Raw genomic sequence first — 25,640 nt, forward strand, 5'->3', positions numbered from 1 at the left:
CAGCATCGTTGGGGCATTAACCCCATTTACTGGCGATGCACTACTCGGCTTATCTGTCAGATGAGAAACCCGGCAGGAGGAGAATTCAGCACAGCCTTAGCCTCCTTCCCAACATGGTCTGATCTGCCAAAGCCGAAATACTCCGCTTTCTGAATATACAACAGCCCTTGTTGAAACCAAATGATGGAGGACATCTGGGGATGCATCCCTGGGAGACTTACTTGCTCTTTACTTGGGTCTGAGTGCTGGCCTACTGGTTACTCCCTCCCGTTTATCTCTGGATACTAGAGATGGGACCCAGCTGAGAAGTTTGGACCGAGATCCAAACTGCCCTGTAGCCAGAGCTGAGAGCGAGCGTTCCAGTTAAGGAACAACTGTCTAATGCCTGTACTTCCCAGGCCTTTAACAACTTTATTTCCCTGCTCTGTGTCCTCAGAGCAAGGATGGCTAAATTTTGAAACCCATACAACATGCAGACCTCAAGTATCAAGGCAGATTTTTGGGGGGGGGGGGCTTATTATTAGCTGCAAACTAGTCCATATTTGCAGAGTTTAGTAATGACGTGAATATTGTAATAAAATCTCTTGGTAATACCTTCCAAGTAAGTAGACATTAATTAATGCTGATTTGAAAAGGAATTCTGTGACCCCTATGAGCAGTAGAAGAATTCATTCCCATTAATGCTATTATAAAGACGGCCTGTTTTGCCAAATATTTACATGGGCATTTTAATTAATCTTTACCTTTCATGGAGCCAAAGGACCGGGACTAAGTGGGGAAATACTCCTTGATGTTCTCACAATGATCTTCCATCTCAAAGCACTCTTGCTATTGTTTACAGTTATATGTTTGCCTTTCCTTAAAGGGCTTGTAGGATGACTCCGCCCTCAAATTATAATTATGGATATTTTCTATTAGGAACAGAGAGAACCCATTCCAGGTTCTGGTACTCCAAGGAGACCTCTAATAAAAGCATGGAAGATGCAACTTGATATTCCTGTTATTTCTAAGATGAAAAGCAAACATGAAAAAGGACCCCAACTCAGCAAGGTATTTAAGCCATGCCTCACATTAAGCACATAAATAGCCCGTTGACTGCAGAGGAACTCTTCGCAGGCTAGCAGTTAAGCATATGACTAAGTACCTTGCTGAACTGGGGAGTCAAGTTATTTTTAATTAGTCCCCCTTAATTTCAGCTCCATTCAACACATGTGAAGGGCCAAGTTTTTTTAAAAGGTGCAGTGGGTAGCGAGGTATGCAAAATGCCCGTTTGTCCATGCTCAGACCTGCTCAGCTGGCCTCTCAGATCACCTGTGGACAGTTGGGCCCATCTTGCTTTGACCTGAAAAATATTTTGCTCGCAGATGCAGTCAGGGTGAAAAACATTTGGCCAACACTGGTAATTTCACATGCAAAGGGAAATTCCCTGTGCAAATGTGAGCTGCGGACATTGTTCAGGCCACCAAGAGGTGCCAGCATCTGAAAATGCAGGGAACAATCCTCAAGTACTTTACACGCATGAGTAAGCCCATCAGCATTCCTGGGTGAAAGTGATTTGCAGGATCAGACCCTAAGCCTTTAACCTGCATCCATTCTAAGCTTTCCTAAAAGCTGTAGGGTTTCCAAGAGAGCCTTGCAACTCATTTTGTTTCTTGTAAATAAATGAATTATTTCCATGGCAGCAAGATATGCAATGGGGCAGGATTAGCACAGGCAGGGTGGCTACTGAAGCACAGCGTGCTAGACCCAGCTAAATCCTGTCATATATTTTAATAAAGAAAACTCTCTGCAACTGACCCACGACAAGAGAGAGATTCTTGAAGCTGCTGCCAAGGGCCTTTTCCTTTCTAGGCTAGGGCAGAAGTTCTTGGCATCCAAAGTAACTGCCAAGCCAGCTTGTCCGGAAGAGCAGCGTAATGGAATGCTCCAAGGTATGCTGTTCTATAACAAAGATGATGTTCACAAGCGGATGAGAGATTCCACTGGCGGGGGGGGGAATTTTCTTACTGGGCAAACAGAGCCCAATAGAAAACCAAACATACTTTGGAGCTGCTGGGGATGGGGACTTGGAGAAAGGGCTAACGGGGGTAAGTTTGTTTAATGACGTTGATAAAATCTAGTATTGGAAGCTGAGTTGAGAGTGGGGAGAGGGCAGGTGGGGTGGGATGACATGGAAAGAAGAATCCAAATGTAAAGGATTTTTTGGTGTTAACAGTGAGGAGGATGTGAATTTCCTGTGGTACTTTTCTGTGAGAACTTGGTTGATTTTAATTTGGAGTGGTGCAGCAGTGTTGGTTAATTTCCAGTCCAGTGAAAGCCGTGCTGTATTTTAATGACTCTATTTCAGTGAGTGGATACCTCAAGGCAGCACAGTTCCCCAATTCGACCCCATCCTTTAGGTTTCCTCTCTTAACCGGAATCCTGTTACGCCAAGATTCATTTTTAATCTGTGCCTTATATGGTAGGAGCCATCTTTATTTATTTATTTATCTGCAGCGCTGGCATATCTCCGTGTCTCAGGATCTCTACATTCAGTAGTGGTTTCACTCTCTTTTATGATTCAGGGAGTTTCATACTTTGATCCTCTGATTCATTTTTCACGTTTTTCTTCTGGAAGGTGGGAAAAGATGCGAAAAATCCCATTTATTCTCTAAGAAATATGTCTTTAAAGCAATGTGATAGAGTATTACGCAAGTCATTAAATAGCTTAAACGTAGTGGTATTTGCAGGTAATGGGTGATATATTGAGTACAAAGCTGCTAGGGAGCTCATGCTAAGTAATCCATTCAATAAGGAGGTACTTTTCAAGTCACTCTTCCTTCCCTTAAGACAGTAAATGGTTGGAAAATGAAAGGCTGTGTGGAAGGTAGGTTTTTGACAACCGCCTATAATTATTATTATTAAGAACTCCTAGCTCTAATGTGGTCAGAATTGTGCATGGCAAGAATTCCAGCTGCATTGACTTCAGGTGTGCTGTATTCTATTGCATAAAAGAGCTGATAGAAAGAACATTTTCTGAAGCACTTTTTGCAAACTGCCTCTATCATTACCGTTTTTTTCCTCCTTTCCTTCTCTTTGAAGAAACTAGATTGCATTGATTATCCCCATGTTATGACTTCTGTGTAGCATTGAGTAGCCTTTCAGTTTTGAGGAGTACTAAAGGAGTTTTGGCTAGTGGTTGCAGCAGGACTCCTGGGTTCTATTCCTGGCATGGCACCTGGTGATCTTGAGCAAGTCACTCTCTTTGTCCAGTTGTAAAATGCCGATAATATTTCCTACCCACAGGCACATTGTGAGGATTAAGTAATTAATCCTCGTAAATCACCTTTGAAATACTGGGGGTGAAAAGTGCTACTGAAATGCAAATAGTATAACTGAATATGTAATTGTAATATTTATTTTCTTTACTGATGACACGTTGAGTAAGCAGCAGTGATACCGAGGCCAGAGGTATGAAAAAGTTGGCGAAAAAGTGGCTAAAATGTTACGGCAACATGCGAGAGGAAAGAAATTTGATTCCTTTGATTTTTTTCCCCCCCTAATTATATTTTTAAAAGAAATCGCAGAGACTGTGAAGCCTGATATTTACAAACATGCTTTCACATAGTCTAGGAGTCTTGCCAAGATAAACTGCTTTCCATACTTACACCCCAGGTTATTAAGGCAATTGATATCTTTGCTTACCTTCCCACAAGAAGGGATCAAAAATTAATGAATTAAATGTGTACACATTTGCAGCGTTCTTCAGCATAACTTTCCTCTTCTTTCATTTCTTTCGCATACATTTTGCAAGTATCATTTGCTAATGTCCTTCATCTGTGATGGAAAGATGCCAGAAAGCAAGTGAAGAAAAATGTGTCTTAAAGCTGCAGTTTTGGTCCTGAAACTTGAAAGACTAAGAGTGAGAGAGCCAGTTTGGATCACATAAAAACTGCCCCAAATCATTGACTATATTTTAGAATCAAATATGAACAGAGATCTTTTGTGGGTTTGATTTCCCCACCCCGTGGTTTCTGGTGCAGAATGGAATGGGAAATACCACAGACCAAAAGAACATTGCTCCTCCTAGTCTGATACAGCTAGAAACAAAAGCTCCAGAAATCTTGCAAGAAAGTCAGTTCTGCGGGATTTCCAGTCCCATTTTTACAGATCGACAATGTTCAGCGTTTGGGGGAGTGCATGTCCTAATGGAACTCACATTCCCAAAGGAGGGTCACTTCTCCCTACGCAGATCAGTATAATTTTATCCAGGATTGCCAAGGTACATAGGGAGAGTAAAAGTGTGTATCCTTTAAAGAATCTGAGAATGCTGTTGACAGTGGGATCAGCCTACAAGCGATGCTAAAATGTTCTGACTGCCATCACCCTCACACTTACACAAGTATCTTTCCCCACTTTGCCTAGTCTTTCTATCTAATCCATCTATTTGGGGTCATCACCACAGTAGTGCTCTCATACAATGTATGTTCTCTGGGTGTCGTCTTTGTTGTTTGTCTATACAGTGCTTAGCTCAATAGGACCCTAGGCACTACCATAATACAAATAAATAATAACTGATTGCCCAGCTCCTATGGCCTAGAAAGTAGGCTGCATGGGTGTGGTGTTGGCTACACACCAGATACCCCCTTTCCAGCATTTTTGGATGCTTTGAGTGAACGTCTGGAATTTCCTGAGGGTTACAGAACCATCTTTCTGAATCATTAAGCAGATTGGCTCCCTTTCACGGGTGCATTTGTAAGAATCGGTTTGTTACGCTTTTAATAGCCATGTTCTGCTCTGACCCAGTCTCCATTCAGAAGGTATAATTTACTCTACACCTTCAGAATTCCTTCAATATAATTAGGAAAGGTGAGCAAGTCAGAAGGTGTAGGGACTGTTATTCTTTAAGAAATCAGGAGGGAGAGACGTATAAGATGGTGATGATCGCAGAACCTCTCAGAAGATCTGGCAGTTTGGCTTGAATAATGACCCATAGTTTGGGTGCTAGTTCTCAGATCTCTTTGAGCCTGTATAATCTCTAAGTCTCATGGGAAACAGGCTTTCTCTCTAGATTTCTGCTACTTCTTGCTTCTGTTCTGTTCACTTTCTTGCACTATTTTTGCACTTCTGCTTCTGTAATACTAGCAACATGTCTTATGCGACTTCTGTCTAGTGGCTGGTTCACTAGAAAATAACTGCCTACTACTGGCCACTGGCGAAGCTTTAATGATAGAAGTCTAGCTTGTGATCTGGGAGATTTGAGTGCAAGCCCTGCTAATGATTTGTTACGCTTCCAGCCCTGGCCAGAACCCAGAATTGCAGAAGGGGCAGAGAAAATATAGGAGGAAAAGTTAAATGAACTAAGGATTAGTGAGAATTTTTTCCCAATCTCTCTTGGCCATTCCTTGCATTAGGCCAGCGTCTAAGATGTATCCATCTTGCTGGTGTTTTAGCAATCAACTGAATTATCCCTCCTAGTTATAATCAGGACATCCTTAATTAGTTTCAATGCAATTAGGAACTGAGCTAATTTTACCCTTTGTACATATCAAAGCTAGCTTTGAAACACTGAGTCCCTTGCTTGATGGTGGATTAAAACATCACTTCTAAGTACTCACAAAGTCAGAGAGCAGCTGCGTTTTCCAGCCAGATTTACTGCAGACAAATATTTTTTAGTCAAGCCTGCCTGAGAAAATCTGATTTAAACCCCTGGTATAATTGCTCATTGTGTTTCTAAGCAGTGCCACGTTGACATGCCGAAGAGCAGGAGGGAGAAATTGGCATAACCAGTCAACATGGGCAGTCGGGAGCGGGGTTGGGAGTTCACTGGGAATGCATGGTGATAATGAGAATATTGACAGGGAGAGAATACGCTAACATGTGCTGGAAGATACTTCTTCTGTGTCAGAAACTTCTTTCGGAAAGGTGGGAGTTGCAGCTGGGCGACACTATGTCACTACCAAGACTACTTAAGACAAAACTATGATAGCCTGGGTCTTGAAGATGTCTTATGTTCCTGCTCATTAGTCCTGTGAATTCCTGTCCAGACAAAACATGCTTTGTCTGTGACGTGAAGAAAAAACTTTCTCTACTGGGAGAAGTCGCGCCCTATCTTCTGACTTCTCAGACGTGGCAGGGCATGCGCATTTTACCCCCTTATTCCACACCAACATCTCTAACCAATGGGAAACAGCAGCCAGAGACAGTTAACCCCTTGACTGGCATGGCACCGTGAAACCAAACAAATGATACGGTGTGCTGCCTGCGGACATTGCCTGCGATCTGTTTATCCACTGCAAACCAGAATCCTGCTCCTTAAGAGTGTGCAATGTCCCGTGTTTCTCAACGACCAGTCCGTGGACCGGCACCACTCCCTTAAATTTACCTGACACAGCTTAAGAAGGCGGCAAGCTGGCCCCTAGCGTCAAAAAGGTTGAGAAACACTGGTCTAGCGCAGTACCTTTTAAACTACTGCATGCTTCAGTTGATCATTACAAACACTGAAAATCAACTACCTGGTGCCTAGCTGCCATGAATTATTTAAAGCACAGCTATAATCAGAAAAAATGACAGGTCTAAAATTACCATGTGTTTTGTTTCTTTCTCTGTCATGGCCCAACCCAGCTGCAGTAGAGTCAATAGAAAGATGAATGCATGCTTCACCATGGGTGATGCTGGGATTTCACCCCTTCCCCATGGCTCACGGCTGGAATGGAATCTCTGCTGAGTTTTGGGTTGTATACTGAAGCTCTGAATTCCTACTCTTATCAGTGTAAGAAGAGCACTTGCCTCTCACTCAGCAGCCACCCAAGAAATCTTGCTGTTTGACTTGTGTACAAGCAGGAAAGCTACCCCAGAGACTCTTTTCAAGTAGCAGGCAGGTTCATTGGACTCGAGCAAACTCATTGCGCCTGACTTCAAGCCCGCCTAAATGTTGTGGGTTGGCGAGATCTACTTAGTCTTGCATGCCGTTGGATTCATGCTCTACTAAGGATAGACAGTGGGAGGAAAGAGGAGGAAAGTGATAATCCCATGGGGAAAAATATTGGTGGCAAAATGGACATTATGTGAAATTGACCCCTGTGCAGAGGGGCCAACAAGATCTCTGCCCCCTGTAAGCCATACATATGCCATATCTGGAGGGCTTAAGTAGGATTTAAGTGGAGTACAATCTTTGCTGGTATGGAGGCACTCAAAATCACTGGTTGCTTTTGTAGGCCATTGTCTCTTCAAATGGAACAGCCCTGCTGGTTGGGAGGAAGGATGTGTTTGATGTTGACAAGCTTTGAATTAGTTTTGTGAACTCCAAGGGTAAATCGAGTGGTTCACAAACCCTCTAACTCTGTGAGATGACCATGTCCCCAATATTCATTCTAGTGGGCTCGCGTAGCATGCATCTGGTGGACACAAGTTGGATACTCCTATCACAGTGCGATTCTCATGACAACAGGCCTCTTCCTGACAATCCCCGTGTTTGTCCTCTCTTGCAGTATTCCAGCATTTCAAATGTGGCTGAGCCTTGTAGATGAGGGCCCTGTAGACATGAAAAACAGGTCCAAGGTTCCTCTTGCTCATATATGTGAAACGGGGACCTGTATCAGCCCATTTGCTTTGTAGTTGTTATGTTGTCCTGGTTAAAGATATAGCATCATCTCCTTTGTCTATCTTAACCATTTTTAGAGTAACAAATAGGGAAGAATAATGTTCTTGTGGTTACACACCAAACTGGGATTTGTGAGATCTGGGTTCTGTCCTTGGCTCTGTCCCAGACTGCTCGTGTGACCTTGGACAAGTCACTTCATCTCTTTGTGTCTCCGTTCCTCATCTGTAATATGGGGATAATAAAACTTCTGTACCTCACAGAGGGGTTGTGAAGAAAAATGTATGGATGGATGTTGTGACCCGTCTGTGCCTAGGGTAGTCACCTGAAAATGCCAGGGTCAGGGCAGGTTGTAAAAGGAGAGCAGATTCTCCCAGCACTGGTGGGTGACACTGAAGTCAGACTTCCCAACCAGCCTCAAACAGTGCTTCTGATTCCCCACACTGGTTATCAAGAAGCCAAAATCAAAATATACACAGCCCCCTTTACTGCATTTCAGTCTCTGGCTCCCAATCAGCCACTAGGTCCAGTAAAGAGACCAGTTATTTAAAACTCTATGCTCTTTACCAAAAAGGTTTCTCCTGATCCCAAAGGGTCAGCCACAGTACCAGATCAATATAAGTTTGGATCTTACCCAAATACCATGCTGCCAGCCAATCCTTTAGTAACTAAAATGAAAGGTTTATTATAAAAAGAAAGAAACAAACAATAAGAGAAGTGTTAAATAATTAAAGCAATCAGACAAATACAATTGATTTGAAAGACCATATATATCAGGTTCCTAGAAGAATTGTGGAGTTTGCAGGTTTGTATAGTCCCTCTGGTGTACATCCAGTACCTGGATGGGTCTCAGTCCTTTGTTTCACAGCTTCAGTTCAGTTGTAGATGAGTTGATCCAGAGGTAGGCTGAAGACTGAAGACAGATTGAAGACAAATGGATGTCATGCAGCTGCCTTTTATGTCCTTTGGCCTTTGCCATGCTGCTTGTGGAAATTTACAGGAATAAGATGGAGTCCAGGGTCACATGAGTGACTGGTGACTCATCAGGTATATCCCTGGCTTCTCCCCCGGGCCCATTGTACCTGTGAATTTCCTTAATGACCCATTAAGCAGGCTAGTGCTGCAGCCATCCTGTCTGGGATGTCACCCAGACACAGGACAATTTGAAATACAGATATATCAAACATATCCATAACTTCCATTACACACATAACACATGAACATAAACATCATCATCTTATTTAGCACATTACAATCTTTTTAACGGTACTCGATATGGCATATCTCACATGAATTATGATTCTGACATATTGATGTTAAATAACATAATAAATGCCCCTCCCCCCAATCCAGCCAGCGTCACACCCCCAACGCGAGATTGGTGTAGAAGGGAGTAATCAGAGCTCCTGAATACACCTCAAGGGCCCCCCTAATCCAGCCAGCATCACAGGTGTGACACGCTCGGATATTACAGCGCCTTAGAAAATATTATAAACAAAACAAAAATGAATAAAATGCTCAATGGCGATGTGACTTTCTCCATCCTATGGATTGAGGAGCCATAGGAAGAAGCATAACTATTGAGGTGGTTATACCCTGAGTTTTGAGGCCTGTGTTAAGTTCTAGTGACATGAGATTCCAACCTCATGGAAGAATAGCAGCATGCTGACGAGGATCTTTCTCTCTCCAGTGAACTCAAGATGTAGCATTACATGATTCTCCAGGGTTCTCTGTGCTGGAGCCTTTCAGAGCAGAGATTAAAAGCATTGCTTAGCCTACAGCTGTCTTTATTGTGTGCATTTTTCTTCATTGGATAATGGGGTCAGGACCACTTTAAAGTACTAGGCGATGCTGGGTATCAGAATGATTTGTGTTTGCTGAGATGGGGGCTGAATTCACACTTGCTCCTGAATACAAGAAAGATAATAAATTATTCTCATTAATCCATGTTGTAATTTAGCCTTCAACTTCCTTGTCACAGTTAGTCTACTGCCCTGTGCATGCTACTAGGCAGAGACCAAGAGAACACACTGGGGTGAGCAGCAGTTCAAAGGGGAGAGTGGTGTGTTGTGAGCCAATTGCTGGTGCCTACGTTTCTTGTTCCCTCCTGCATCTTTGGCCATCAGCCGTTTGGAGCAGGGTAGAGAGTAGCAAATGGACTCACTCGCTTTTATGCAGCTGAAATGTGCTTTGAATTTTCCCCAGGTTGAGTAGCTCCACAGAGCAAAGTACTTCTTCCCGGCTCATACGGAAGCATAAACGCAGGAGGAGAAAACAAAGGATGCGACAGATTGACAGGGTAAGGTTGGCGCTGTAGCATACAGCGGGGTGGGTCATGTTTTTGATGAGTGCAGTGTATGCTAGAAAGAGGTCATGGGACTGATCCACAGCTCACTGAAGTTAGCAGAAAGATTCCTATCAACTCCTATGGGCTTTGGATCAGGTCCTTGAACTAGGAATCTTGAAGTATTATCACAGCTTGTTGTTTTTCTTCTGATCTCTGCCTTTGATGCTGAGTGACCCTGCTTCTTGTCCCATCTTCTCACTGCCACTTGCTCCCATGAGATAGCCTCAGTCAGGACACTGTTTTTAGTAAGGGGAAAGGTCAATGGCCAGGTTACTGCAGTATTGGGAGTCGGATCCTGCATCATTCTCTGCTCCCATTCAAGTCAATCGGAGAGGACATTCAGCTCTTAAGAAATGCTCAGTAACTTGCATGGATCGCCTCTCACTCCTTTCTGTGACAGTGCTACAACAGAAGAACCAGAATGACTCAGATGATGTATTATAACTTCACTTGTTTTCTTCCCATAAAAAATATATCACCAGGGACTTTAAAAACCAGAAAATGTTAATATCTTATTGCTAGAACTGAGTTAACAGAAGAGCTATTCTCAAATGTGTCTGCTGAACTTTGATTATGATTCGATTCAGCCAACTTTGTACCATTTTCTGCTTGCCTTTCTGTAAACTTTTGTGAGGTCGTGTTTTCTTTGCATGGATGTTTGGGAAGGAGCTTGGATCCATGTGAATACTAGGACTCCCATACAAATGGGTGTCTTAGCAACAGGAGTACTTTCTTGAGGTCATCTGGTCAGAAGCTGTACTTAGCTTACACAGCTCAATTAGACAATCCCCGATATTGAGGATTGCTATGAGCACCTTTCAAACAACCTATTTGGTGAAACACATTTGTTGAAGAATTCTGAATAAGGAATCAGTTTGAGGAAATCACCATGGGTTCCTAGATGGGTCCCATACAGAAGGAAGGTCCAAATCTGATCAGTTGGTTGCTCCTAGTTAGTTATTTTCATTGCCAGATTTTGAACCATTTAAAAGCCGGGATCCTTATCAAGCCTCTATTGTCTTTTTCCAGTCATCCTCATTCAGCAGTATCACCGATTCCACCATGTCCCTGAATATCATCACCGTCACACTCAACATGGGTAAGATTGACACGTAGCATCGCTGGTGTCAATTTTTATTCTTAATTTTATTTGAGTGTTGTAAATGTATATTGTTTGGGATTATAGTCCAGACTTCGCATGATACAATAGCTGAGCTACTGAAATTAGGGCTAGATCAAAGCTCTTTAAAAATCGGTGAAAAGATTCCCATTGACTTCAATGGTCTCTAATGTCGCTCAAGCACATAATGTTGAAAGTCATTACTTTTTGACAGCTGTCCAGACTGCCAAATGAAGCATGTGGTTCTCAGTCCAGTTCAGGGTGGGTGTGTGTCCATATCACATAACCCACATCAAAACTGTCTCAGACTTTTAATCTTCCTGGCAGATATAGTAGTTGGGCCATGACTGCAGTCATTGGAGAGGAACTTCTCCTCTTACTCCAACAAGTGGGGTAAGGAGGAGCTGCTAGAGGCTTAAATTACTGCCACCCATGCAGTCTCCATTTTTTGGATAAATAGATGCATTCAGGGCTGTCAGGCCAACACCTTTCACCAGTGCTGAATTCCCGCTACCCCAGTGATGTATGGAAAAACAAACACAACCTGGTGCTAAGTGTTTTATTTCTAGGTGCAGACAGGTCTTTTCATTACAGTCTCTCTCACTTATTTTCTTTAAAATGTGCAAATTTTCAACGAGTTGTATGAAAAAATAATCCAAGATCAGCAACCTCCCCCTGCTGTGATGAACATGCCAGGTACATATACCAAGCTCAGCTTACCCTCTTGGTCTGAATGTCTACAACACTTCTGTTGATCAGAGAGATGTGTGTCTTCCAGCTTTCTCAAGGCCATAGAGTAATACTCTGGAAGGACACTGAAAGCTGACAATCACCTTGCTTATTTTTCCCCCCCTCTGCCTATCTAGAAAAATATAATTTCCTGGGAATCAGCATTGTAGGACAGAGCAATGACCGGGGAGATGGTGGCATTTACATTGGCTCGATCATGAAAGGAGGAGCTGTGGCGGCAGATGGCCGAATTGAACCAGGAGACATGCTTCTACAGGTTGGTCCATGCCCCCCAAATTATGCCACTTGTTGAAACATTAGTGGCTTCAGCTCAGCCTTTCTGTCTGCTTCCCTCACTCCAGAACCTGTGAGTGAAATTCACTCTTGGGCAGAGAAGCTTGCATAAGGCCTACATACTACTAAAGTCCCCAGATCTTTGCCATTTAACTTGAGTTCCCCCTGCTGTCTGGCTGACCAACTCTGCAGCAATGGAAAATCTCTTCAGTTTCCCCACCAAATGAAAACAAAGTTAAGACCAATTAAATTTCAGGCCTCACAATACTTGATGATGCCCTATTAATTGCCATTGACATGGGACAGGGTAATGCTAGCCTAAATAAAACGTCCTTTCCCCTTTGGTCACAAACTCTGACCATCCTTGTCTTTTGTGGCATGTTCCAGGTAAACGAAGTCAACTTTGAGAACATGAGCAATGATGATGCAGTACGGGTTTTACGGGAAATAGTCTCCAAGCCTGGGTGAGTATATCACCAGATCTCTCTTTTCCCCTTCTCCTGAAATTAGTATTGGGCAAAACTCAAGAAGTTGAGCAGTTCAATCTGGATAAGCACTGAGAGTATGGGTGCTTATCCCAACTATCTGAACCATTTAGATTAAGTAATGACTAGGTCAGCCCCTGAGTGCTAACAGAACAGATAAATCAGTACAAACAGGTAGCTGTCTTGCTGATTCATTCCCTATGGAGTTCCGAAGGCAAAAGTCTCCTCAAAATGTGATTGGTCTATCTGACCATCCCTGGGCAGGAACAAATTAGTTCACTGCAATAGACTATCATTCTTTCAATTCTACAGGAAAAGGTAACTGAGTCAGCCATATTTATTTTCTTTATTTTCAGACCGATCAGCCTAACGGTGGCCAAGTGCTGGGACCCCACACCTAGGAGTTATTTCACTATCCCTAGAGGTAAGTGAGCAGCCAGGATAACAGCACTAAGTTGCAAGATTTTTAAAATCAGTGGCACAAAGACCTCAAGGGTCAAAGCATTTCCAGCTACCCTGTCATCTTGGGAAGCTTGTTCTTTCACACCCATTTGCAAATAGATCAGAATATCTAGTTCTAAATTTGGAAGTCCTTCCGTTGACTTCAGTGTACTTTGGACCAGGCCTTTAACCCTTTGCAGATTAGGTCCAAGGCTGTCTTAAACATTTAGTTGGCTGATGATCTGGAAGATAATAGCATTCTTAGAGTTAAAAGCCTTTGTTGTAGGCGTTTTAATTTGTTTAATTTCATAAAGAATCCAAAACAAAATTATCTACCTTTTAAAATGTATTTGGTGCAAATTTGGTTTTAAAAAAAAAGATAAAAATTGGTGAAAAGTAATGAGATCAAAGGCAGAATGCCCCAGTGGAAAGGGTGTTGGACTGGATGTCGGAGACCTGGGTTCTGTTCCCAGCTCTGCCACTGACCTGCTGGTAACCTTGGTTAAGTCTGTATGCCTCTACCTCAACCCTCTCTGTCTGTCTTGTCTATTTAGATTGTAATCTTTTGGGGGAAGGGACAGTCTCTGACTGTATGTACAGTACCTTGCACAATGGGGCCCTAGTCTCAGCAGGGCAGCTAGGCACTAACTATAAATAATTTCTCTAGTTTACTGAGCGCTATTCTACTCCACCATTGGTAGAAGGATACGCCTTTGCTAAACTGATTTTTGTCTTTTCTTCGAGTCGTTATTTAGGGTCAGATCCAAATCCCATTGAAGTCCAGGGAAGGATTTCCATTGGCTTCAGATAGCTTTGGCTCTGGGCCCTGGGTCAGGTCTCAGAGTATAATAGGAGAAGACTCCTTCCACAGTCACAGGAAACTGATCCCCTTGGATCTACTCCTCCCAATACTAACCCAACCGTCCCTGCTTAGTGACCATGTTAACTCTGTGCACGGGAATGACAATGACCCCAAGATACTGACCCTGTCCAAATAATTGTCTCCTACCCGCTCTCCCCCCATTAAATCCTGGCGAGGTGGATTCTGCCAGAAATCTGATTTGTTTCTTTCTTTCTTTGCTCTTTCAGCTGAACCGGTGAGGCCTATTGACCCTGCAGCGTGGATCTCTCATACCACAGCCATGACGGGAGCATACCCCCGTTACGGTATGAGCCCCTCCATGAGCACCATCACATCTACCAGCTCCTCACTAACAAGCTCAATTCCTGATTCGGAAAGTAAGTCGCACTGCGGCCAGCACAGGGCAGGTGTCTTCTGCTCAGGGCCGGCAGTGTAGAGCTGTACAAAAAGCAAAACAAGATGCAAACAAAACCACAAACACGACAACCGCAACATTTTTTATTTTTAATTTTAACTTGTGGGGAGCATAAAACTTTGTCGTTTAACACAGTGGTACCTCAGGGTAGGATGAACAAGATTTGGCTCCATGAGTTAGAAGAGCTTCCCCCACATCTTCCTATCAAATGTAGGGGTAGGGCTCCATCCTAATTTATCAGTCCCTTCAAGAACCAGCAACCATTTTCCCCCAGGTGGATAACCTTGCAGATCAAGAATTAGGGCAACATGTTAGGAAACTTTCTATTTGCTTTCAAAACAGCCGTCACGGTGTTTTTAATATGGTTTCATTGTGTTGCCATTTCTTTTTTGGAACGTTCTTAAATAAGCAAAAAACAAAGAAACCAAAACCAAAATGTGATGACTTTTGTCCTGCCATAGGAAATTAAGGTGCAGAGTCTTTCCTCCACTGGTCTGGTCTATTGTGGCAATTTCTAATTTCGCCTATCAGCCTAGCAAGTTATTATGGTTTCTTGTCTTGGAAATTTTAGAACTGAAGAAATAAGTCCTTCCTTGTTCTCTAGCGTGAGTGCAGGGCACAGTACAGCATTTGATTTTAAAACATGTGGCACTCAGGCAAGACAAATAAATACAGCAGATGACTTTTAGGCTCTTCACCACTGAGGAAAGCATCCCTATTCAAGACAACATGTGTTGAAGGGACTTAAACTAGTCCTTAAGTGCTGCCCTAAACAGGGATGGACTTGAGCACTTGCTTAAGTGTTTTCCTGAGTGAATGAAGAATAACGAGATTGGAAACTAAACAGACTCTGCAGGACAGGTTCATGGCTTCTTCAAAAACGTGGTTACCTAGTGTCTTGCGTTGAGCTGCTGACTCTAGCTGGTCCTCACTGTACAATCAATGCACTGACCAACTTAGCTAATGCTACAGTTCTGTACACACTTCCCTACTGCCCTGCGAACAGCAACATTAAACAGCACTTTTGTCTAAATTGGGATCAAATTCTTGTCTCATTCTCTTACTCCAAGAGTGGGGAAACCTGGGTGTGTGTCCCAAGCCCTTCTCCCACCACTGATTCCTCTGCGACAGGCAGGAACAGCTATGGTACTTTGCTGGCTGGCATAATTTTCAAAAGAAGAAAGAGGGAGGATCAGTGCAAAACAGATGCTTTTGGTGGTTATTCATAATAGTGTATCCTTATTTAGAAAATCAGGGCCAAGATTTTCAAAATCTTGCAATTTTGGGTCCCAACTTAAAACACCTTAAAGATGGCTAGTTTTCAGAGGATGGGTGCTCTGCACTTTCTAAATATCAGGCCCTTTAAGGTGCCTCAGATTGAACAACCAAATGTGACTAGTCACTTCCCAAAATATTGGCTTCTCTCTATAGGTTAAAAGAGGGGGTGGGAATAAATGGATCTAGCCGTATCTCTCTCTCTCCCCCACTCTCACACACACCCCTCTTTTAATCTCTTTGCTTTGTAGTGAAAATATTCTCAGTTGCTCAGGGTAATAAAGAAAAGAGATTGACTCTGTTAACTAACCGTGACACTGCCAATTATAGTTTAGGCATTATTTCTACTCTAACTTATTTTGCAATGAAATAATCTAAATTAGAAGCTCCTAAGGAACTTTACACCTTGAAAAGTGTTTCTTTCTTTCCTGCAGATATCCTGTATGGAAAAATCCTGTAGGGTTTAATACAGAATTATGGTGACCTTTTCATATATTTTTTTTACCTAATGTGTAGTAAGGATCTATAATTCCCCACAGATTCTGTAGGTTGCCTTAAAATTTCTGTGGGGAGGATCTCATTCTTCATTAAGGCTCCAATTCCGCAGCATACCACTGAAGCCAGTTTACGTAACTCATGAGATCAATGTTAGGCAAGTGCTTACGTACGTTGCTGAATTGGGGCCTAAAGTCTATAGGTTGTTTAAAGTCATTTCTGTAAATCTTTAGAGAAACCCTATTGGTTTAATTGCTAATGCGTTATATTGGATTTTTCCAAAGAGGAAAAACAAAAACAATAATAATCAAAAGTAGCCCTTCATTGACGATTGAACGACTTTTGGGTTAATGATCAATGACAGACTCTTTCCTGGACACGTTTGGCTGAAGTATTAAACTCCCCGTGTTGTCTGTGCTTGGGTGGTGCCTTTATATTTTAAAGTACCAGCAGGTCCTGCCAGGCTGCGTGGGCGCTCGCTCACTCACTCACTCCGATTTCATAAGCTGACAGCAGCTAGAATTACAGCCTCACCTTGAAACTCTGAAAGGGGAGTCATCTCTTTCATAGGTCTTGTATCTGGATCTCCCTAGACAGTAGGCGGCACCAGCAAAGGTGGGGGGGAATATTATCAGCCGTCAAAGGCAAGTGAACCACTTACCCCACCATTGCTTTATCTTGAGATGCATTTTTTCAGTCTTATACATAGTAAAGATTACTGGAGTCTAATATATCTGCTGACTGCTGTCAAACAATGAGAGTCTGTTACTCTGTTTACATTCCTCTTGAAACATTAATGTATCGGGTGCCTTGATGTATAGTACAGTGATCTGAAAATGTGGAACGCAGAGACACGCTCTTAATCATGCTTCTAAAATGAAGGTTGCTTGGGAGTGAAACCAGTTTCCTGGAGATAGCGTTTCATTTCTTGTGCAGGTGGTGTGTGCTGTCCCCATTTCCTAACACAAGCAGGAAAAAAATTGAAATCAGAACAAAACGGGAGATTAGTTTGGAGAGGGTGTGATTACAGGGGACTTGGAGGAGGGGGGGGTCAGGACTCCTGGATTCAGTGAGACAGTGGCACAGTCAGGAATGACCTTGGGTGAGTCCCTTAATTTCATTGTGGTTCAGTTTCCGCATCTGTAAAGTGTTGATTCTGATGCACATCAGACATGTCCTGAGGCTTCATTCATTCATATCTGCAATGCTCTGTGGGATCTTCAGATGGCAGGTGCCATAGAAGAGTGGTATTTTATTAGAAACTAGGCCGTCAGGACTAGCAATGGGGTTGGTAGCAAACTGCACTGCCATTCATTTGATTTTCCCCCTTTCTGGCTTCTCTACTTGGGGCCCGTCTGATGCACAGTGCAGGCCGCATGTTCAGATCTCAGGGGCGGGTCAGGAGGAAGAGAGGACCTCACATGTTAACCTCTCAGCCAAGCAAGGCAGAAGGTGAGAGAGAGCACACATCTAAACCCACAATGAACTAAACAAAGAGCTTAAATACTAACAGGGCTTTCTGGCCTTGCATTTCTCTGTCTAAGATCCTCCTAGATTCTCTCAGGGTTGTGTCGCAGCAAATATACTCTCAGCAAATATAAATATCAGTTTTACTATTTTGGCTGTCAGCGTGGAAGCAGACAGATAATGGAGCAGCATTAGATGAGTGCAAGTCTGTTATTTTGAGTACTGTGGTATGTCTCCTGTTTTACTCTGTTTATATAACGGGGCTGCGATAACGTAAATGGATTGAATGACTTCACTTTCCTTCCAGCCCACCCCCTTCACCCGTTAGCCTGGGGATCAGAATGAAAGTTCCTAACATCAGAGGTATTGGAGCAGCCAGTGTTATGTCAACACTTGTGACTTTGGGGGCGTCAAATGAAACCCACAACACAACGGAGCTTGGGTTTCTTTTTTGGCTTTTTGTTGGATTTGTTATATCTTCAGGTTTGTTCTCTCAAACACAGGACTCCTGATAGACCTGAATACTCAGTTAAATCAGACTTTTTAATTGATCGGTTCAGTTTTTCATATGAATTATTATTGAAAAAAGTACCTTGTTGTGTAATAATTTTCAGCCCATTCCAGGGCAACAGTCTCTTGCAGTTGCCTCTGGTTTTCTCTGTTGGGCCAGCTGCCTTCAGCCAGTACAAGCGCTAATGCTGGTTTATATATCAAAGGCAGAGGAAGCACCTTTACCCCTCCATTTTTAAAGGAGTAGATGGTCCTTCCAAGATCACCTAAATACCTTTATGTGACAAGTACGACAGTTTTCTATGGAGCTAGCCCCTGAGCATTGCAAAGTCACTCTTGCCAGCTGTTGTGTTTCGGAGTCTGATCCAAAAGCCATTGAAATCAATGGGAATCTTTTTCCATTGACTTTAATGGTGTTTGGATCAAGCCCTCACTCAGTCCATTGCTGTAGAATACTGTCTTGCTTTTTGAAAAGGGCATCCTGCCAAGAGCTACTTGTTCCTTCTGCGTGGGCCTTTCTTCTCAGCAAATATTGTACACACACACGTGCACTAAAATGTAGGTACAAAATAAAGATGGCATGAAGTGTGGTGCAACTGCATTGTCCTGCTGTGTGTACCCTTCCCATCACTAATCGCTAAAAGCGGAGAGGCAAAATTGACAGGTGAAGGTGCCGCTCAGAACCTAAAGCCATGGGCTAATGCAGCAATACTCAGACTGAGGCTTGGGAGCCGCAGGTGGCCCTTCAGTGTGTCTCCTGCGGCTCCTTGCAGCATATGATGTTAAAACACTGAGAGACTTAATTATTATCCAGTCTAAGTTCTTAACCAATCAGGGTGCTTTTACTGTGGTGTTAGCCAATTGTAGAACGCTTCGTCAGTCATTTTGCTGTGAGAATAATATATATATACTGAAACCATGAATTCACACTCCTGGGGATCTTTTGGGTAATGTTGATTGCTAATTTGGCTCCTGGACCACTGAGGTCTGAGTATCACTGGGCTAATTTATCTGATTCAAACAGTGGTAGGGTGTCACTGAGAGTTTTCAGATTTGCACAGCAACCAGCAAACTAAAGCCTCATGATCCAGCACCCTTCTACTTCCAGTGGTTTCTAAAGGCATAATACTGGTTTAGAGAGAGACCACAGGCCTCTATGAAAATCGAGTTTATTGCTCCCCACATATTTAAGATAGTCTTTTTTTTTAAAGTTGCTTTTTGTTACTAACCAAACTAACTTAAAGCAAAAGCAAAATCTTAGTGTTGCTCAGATGGTATAAGAGTTTAGAAATCTCGTGTATACAGCATGTGATGATGTATTTCAAGTGTGTAATTGTGCATAAATCAAGATCAATGTTTTGCATTTTCATTGTTTCCTACTTGTGCCTTTTACCAAAAGTGTGAGGGTAGCTGAAGCAAAGTGAAATCAGTTCCGTTGCTCTCTTAGAAAGGTGGGTGGCTTGTGAGTTGCGCTGTTTCTGCTGGAGATGGGCCTGGGCTGCAAATCTGGAGCTACATGATGGATATGAATTTTCCTGAACTGGGAGGATGGATTTATACTATGGGGATAGTGGGCAGCCCATTCAAAATACAGGACCACCTGTGAAGCTGGGAATTGGATCCAGGGTTTGATGGTGTTTGGGGTTCAGACCTGTCTCTAATCACTGTGATCTGTAGTGAGCTGAAGGCTTTCTCTCTGACTCTCTGGGAGAGAATGGAAGGAAGGGTATTAGGAACAAGAAGGCCAAGATAACCCAGCACAGGAGATCTGGCTGGCACTTCCTTCTGGGTTTTATCAGCAAAATGGATCAGCAAAGCAAATCTCTCTTGTTTCTAGCTGAACACTCGAGTCAGGGGAGCTGTGCACAATATGGAGTGGTGAAATGAGAAAAGCAGCAATGACTGATCGATGCTGAAACATGTAGAATTGGCTTTTCCAAATACTCTGCAAGAGAGGTGCATGACTAGGGGCATGTGTATGTTCTTGTTGGGTTTTGTTACTTCCCTGATTTGTAAGGCAGGACACCATTTGGGTACCACGAAACAAGTCATTTTCAAGGCATCCTCTAGCCTAAGCCTTGTTAATGATACAGGCTGTCTTCTAGTTTTCTGATCCACTTCCCTCCTCCCTTTGATGCTCGCACTGTGCCCGTCAACATCAACATTAACAGCCCTGATAGCAGCATAGACTGACCCTCTTCTTTCCTCGGGCGGGTGGCACCATTCACAGTGATTAACCCAAAGGTCTAGGTAGAAGCCAAACGTGCTTGTTTCCAGTGTCGTCTGTCGTACAACTGCGTGGGCTTGAATGTGGAGGGGACGTTCCCTGCAGTCCCTCTGGGTGCTCTGCAGTTTAAATGGAAAACTGCTGATGATTGGATCTGCCTCAGGAGCTCCCCCTAGTGAAAGGGGCTGGTCATGACTTACCAGGCTGGAGAACTCAGGACCTGTAGGGTGCCTGCACCGCAGTGACTAAACTGTTCATGCCAGGCAGAACCGTTACAGAACTGGTGTGAAGACCATATGGTTGTGCCGTTACTGAGGACAAGCCGGGGAAATCTTGTGGTCGTGTCTTGCCTCTGCTTTGGAAAGCTGTGTCTTGAAAGGCGCAGTCCCAATGGGGAGCTGAAAAGTAATGCCTCCCCCTGCAGACGTGACTGAGCTCAGGGAAGCATCTCACTTCTCTTCCTTTCAGAACTAGAAGAATCGCCCTTAACTGTGAAGAGTGAAATGGCGACTATTGTCAAGGTTATGCAGTTACCCGACTCAGGCCTGGAAATCCGGGACAGAATGTGGTTAAAAATTACCATCTCCAACGCAGTGATAGGTAAGTGGATCCCCCCCAGCTGTTGCTCAGGTCACCCAGCGGCCTGTGAGAAATGGGCTTTGGGAGCTGCCTTTTAGAACTGCATTGACTTTTTTCTTGTGTATATTTGTGAAAGACTCTAAATTATGGAAGGGAAGAACGAATGGTTCTAGTTTGAACTAGTGGTGGGCTACAGTGGTGCAAACTTCCCCCACCCATTGTACCACTCACCTGAATTCATTGAGAATACCATTGCCGTTCCCAGCCTGTGCCTACATGCAGCTCTGGCAATGCGTCTCAGTCCAGGATAGCAGCACCCCCTGCTACTCCAGACCTGGACACTCACACGGCTCTTCCAAGCATCTCAATCGTGACCTGAACTATCCCAGCTGTTCTGGTCTTGAACAGAGACTGGCAAGTGACCCAAATGGTGTTTTCATGCTGTATGCAAATGTGTACTAAGCTTTAAGCAACATAAGTTACTTTCACTTGTAACCTAACCAGGACCCTACACTGCCTGGAGTCTGCACCCATTCTGACCCCCCGTATCTGCTGAAAAACCATCACTGTCTGTATAAACACTGTCAATTCAGATTGTCTTAATTCCTTCTAATACGTATTATATAAAAAAAATATTTCCACGCATGATTTTTTTCCCCAGCATTTAAATGAATAGGTGCTCCAACTGGATGCAGGGTTGTTCTTCATTTCCTGGCCTAAACTGACAGCTGGTGGTGGTTAGCATTGTTACACAGCTGCTCCATGCCACCCCAGAGGTGGATGCATTTCAGTGGCAGGCCAAGTGATCTCCAGATGAAAGGTGTTATGAAAATATGATATTCTGAAGCTTTCTGGGGCAGGGACTGACCTGCATCTATTTTTTTGTCCATGCCTAGCACAGTGATGCTCTGACCTGATTGAGGCACTAATGCATTATGATAGAGGATGGTAATAGGAGTTTGAAAATGCTCTTGATGGCTAAAAGTGACCTTGGGATGTTTCTCCTTCTCTTTCTCCATTCCCCACTCCCATTACAGGGGCAGACGTGGTCGACTGGCTTTACACGCATGTGGAGGGCTTCAAAGACAGACGAGAGGCTAGAAAGTACGCCAGCAGCATGTTAAAACACGGCTACCTCAGGCACACCGTGAACAAAATCACCTTTTCAGAGCAATGCTATTATGTCTTCGGGGACCTCTGCAGTAGTGAGTTCCTCATCTGTGAAGGGAAAGCCGCGTGTGTGCAGGAGGGGAGGGCCAGCTCCTCCGTTCTGGCAGGAAGCCCAGGGCAGCCTCCTGTGGGATTTCACCAGTGTGGGGATTTCCATACACCCACCCCTGAGTCATGTGATCATTAGCCGATATTTCCCCCTAGGAGAAGCAACTGGGTCGCCTGGGTAGGAAGGATGGGCTAGTGGAATAGGGCGCTGGACTGGGGCTCAGGAAATCTGGGTTCCAATCCTGACTCTGCCACAGGCCTGCATGTCCTCAGGCCTCAGTTCCTCCTCTGTAAAATGGGGATAGTATTTTCCTGCCTTACAGGGAGCTGGGGGGCTGTGCGGGACTCAGATGCTGCAGTGAGGCGGGCTCTATAAGTATGATCTAAAATCAAATAACGATTCCACACCCTGACACGGGTGATCAGCAGAGGCAGTCCGTCTGGCCCTCCTTCCATGTACTGTTTCCCGCCAATGCCTCTCGCTCTGGAATTCCTTCTTCAGGTCACTTCAGGGGCTCCCAGCATGGCAGTGTGTTATGCACCTCCATTACTGCAACGGCTTTATCCTCACCACATCCCCCAGAGTTCAGGGCGGATCCCCCTTTCACAGAGGGGATTGAAGTTACATCGGCGCTTGGAGCTCGGGCTGGGATTCCCAGCTTGTGCAGACATGCCAACTGTCCTCAGGCTGTGCGTTAAAACCAGGAGCGAGGCCGCAGGAGCACAGACAAGGGGAACAGCAGTGTGGGCTAGCTGCCCTGAGCGCATCCCACTGGTGCCCAGGCCGGTTTCTACTCGGGACGGCTGTCCTGCGCTGTCCAGGGTGCCACGGCTGCAGCGCTCGTTTTAGCGTGCTAGGTCAGTGAGAGCTCGTGCACGGGTGTAGACGGTAGCCTGGGCTTGCCCACGGTCACACAGGGAGTCTGAGGCAGAGTCAGGCATTGAACCCTGATCTCCTGAGTCCCAGTCTAGTGCCTTAGACACAAGGCCACCCTTCCTTAGTCCACCGGAGCGCGGCTGGGTTATCCGTTGGGTCGCACTGCAAGGCCCAGCTCCATGCTGAGATGCTGCAGGGAAACGTGAGCATGTCTTTGCGGGGGGCTGGTAGCGACAGGCAAATGACAGGAGGTTTGGGGAGTCGGCTCGGATCAGGACGGGTTGCATGTGCACACTGGAGAATATCAGTCCCTCCATATTAAATATTCATGCCTGCTGCACCCTGGGTAATGTTTAGATTGAACTGCTGAGGTTACGTCCCAGGTCAGCCTGCTCGCTGGCGTCGTACAGGATGATAACAGTAGGTGGAGAAGTAGGGAATGTTACTATCCTCCTGTTTTCTTTCTTCCTCCAGATATGGCTGCCTTGAACCTTAACAACGGTTCTAGCGGAGCCTCGGATCAGGACACTCTTGCTCCACTACCGCATCCTGCTGCACCTTGGCCATTAGGTCAGGGATACCCCTACCAGTACCCCCTGCCCCCTCCGTGCTTCCCCCCAGCATACCAGGACCCAGGCTTCAGCTACGGAAGTGGCAGTGCGGGTAGCCAGCAAAGTGAAGGTAAGCCTGTGTGGTTCGCATGCACTGCTATCACTGCTCCCATTACCCCCGGCCGTTTGCTTGAGTTTCCTAGTCCTGGCTGCGCTCCCCTCCTCGGGGTCTCGTATGCTCCACGCGTGGGATCTGTTGCGACGGCATTGAATCAAAACTCTCTTTGCAGACTCAAGGGAGAGGAGAGCCTAGCCTTTCAGCAACGCAGCGTAACTGCCCATTAGGTTTTAACTGAGCCGGCTCAATCTCCCATCCATGGAGCTAGCTAGAGCTCAGCACGCAGAGCAGGAACCAAAGGGGAACTAGATACAGTGCTGTCTGTCCTGTCCAATGTGGCATAGGTATCTGTACCTTTCCTACCCCACAGCATTACATAATAACACTCCTAGATCCCTAATCCCATAATAACACTCCTAGATCCCTAATTAATCCAGTGTCAATGACCCAGTCCTCACCCTGGGAAAGAGCTCCATAGATAGCATCGTTGCCTTTTTATCAGCTGGCAGGCGGAGACCCTGAGAGGCGAAAGGCCTGATTTTCACGGATGTGAGCCACTGATCTCCGTGGACGCGGAGAGTGCTCGACATCACTGAAAATCGGGCCATGAGTGGCTTGCTTAAAGCCGTGTGACAGAACTGAGAATCAGTGACAGAACTGGGATTCGAACCAAAATACTCCGGAGCTTCCACTTTCATACTGAGTGCAGAAGGACATTCGCTTCCTCTTGTTTGAAACAAGCAAGAAGAGTGTTGTCTAGAGCAGCCAGCCAAATGGATGGATGATCAGGATGGTCCCTTCTGACCTTAAAGTCTGATCCGATGAGACTGCAATCCCGAAACGCCGTTCCGCAGGGAGCAGAATTACTTTTGCTCTGATGCATGCATGTTGCATGGGTTACACAAATGTCCCACCTCCTTTCCAGCCCTAGGATCCATTTGCTACTTCATTCTTCTGAGCATAGTAAATAAAACAAGAATCTGTGGTCTGACTGCCCAGTGGGGGGGCCCTGCAATTTCTTAAATTCACTGCTTCCAGTGTGAATATCCCTCTCGGAAACATTGCCAGTAACCAAGAGGCAAAGCTCAGAAGGAGTCTCCAAGCTTGGGTATGAATCACGTTACCCAGAAAACATCTAGTCATTTGCATGCAGCCCCTCCAGATTTAAACCAGCCTCTTTCGCTTTGCAAACCCAGGCTGGAAATCCCATCTCAAGAACTCTCTTGAGAGATTTCCAGAACTCGCCCTTCCAGCCTCAGCAGAAAACAAGTGTGAGTTGGAAGGAAACCAAAAAAGTTCAGATCTTTAGGGAAAATGCACATCAGGTCCATTCTGCCACTGGGGGACACTGATTTTTCCTCAGGTGGTTCACCGATCTCTGTGAACAACAGATTGCTAGCGCTTTGCTGCTGGAATAGGAAAGGTACAGTGTTTTTATCCATGCATCCTGGGTTACCAGCTAGGAGAGTTTTGTTAAAGGCGATGGGAGGGTTTCATTTTAAAGGGTTCAACGCTTTTTCCTTGGTCGTCTTTTGGAAACTACACCGCTGTGTTGTTTCTTGTTTTGTAATTGTGTTATTCCCTTGTTTTGTTCTGAGCAAGCATTAGACTGAAGGATTCATAAAGGAATGGCTGACGCTAGGGGATTGGTAAGCTTCCAACGCCTCCATAAAAATAATGACTTCATAGCATGATCATTTAGACTCTTGTAACCCAAATGTTTAGCTGTTTTTCCTCCTTTATTTTATTTTGAATTGTCAGAGGCGCTTTGCCTGTCCCAGCACATAGTGTTGGAATACCATGACGTTAGCAGCGTGAGCCATCTGATTGACCTCAGAGCTTAGCTGCGTAATAGTGGTAGAACACCTACAGGGGAATGACATCAGAAATCTTCCTGTCAAGGTATAGGCTTCACGATGCTGCGTGAGTGCCTTTTGTCAGCCTTTTTGCTTTTCTTCCTGGATCCTGCTTTATTAGTCCAATAAGTTGCTTCCAGATGCATCCACCCATGCTCTCCCGTTGTACGTCTGGTGGAAGGCACATGGGTGCCG

General features: G+C 44.5%; 1 protein-coding gene across 3 annotated transcripts in view; it reads left to right on the plus strand.

The window, feature by feature from the left end:
- Positions 1-25,640, plus strand: part of DVL1 (dishevelled segment polarity protein 1) — a 182,778-nt gene that overhangs the window by 149,438 nt on the left and 7,700 nt on the right. For 2 of the 3 annotated variants that reach the window (XM_067567248.1, XM_067567250.1), the window contains exons 6-14: positions 9,785-9,878; positions 10,956-11,025; positions 11,913-12,052; positions 12,457-12,533; positions 12,911-12,978; positions 14,085-14,234; positions 20,715-20,846; positions 21,863-22,030; positions 23,395-23,601. In XM_067567248.1, the coding sequence (XP_067423349.1) occupies positions 9,785-9,878; positions 10,956-11,025; positions 11,913-12,052; positions 12,457-12,533; positions 12,911-12,978; positions 14,085-14,234; positions 20,715-20,846; positions 21,863-22,030; positions 23,395-23,601 (1,106 nt within the window). The remainder of the gene's footprint in view (positions 1-9,784; positions 9,879-10,955; positions 11,026-11,912; positions 12,053-12,456; positions 12,534-12,910; positions 12,979-14,084; positions 14,235-20,714; positions 20,847-21,862; positions 22,031-23,394; positions 23,602-25,640) is intronic. The other variant, XM_067567249.1, reaches the window with a different exon arrangement.

This window comes from Emydura macquarii, unplaced genomic scaffold (genome assembly GCF_026122565.2).
Source record: "Emydura macquarii macquarii isolate MOO-44397 ecotype Brisbane River unplaced genomic scaffold, CSIRO-AGI_Emac_v2 contig_2768, whole genome shotgun sequence".
NCBI lineage: Eukaryota > Metazoa > Chordata > Testudines > Chelidae > Emydura > Emydura macquarii.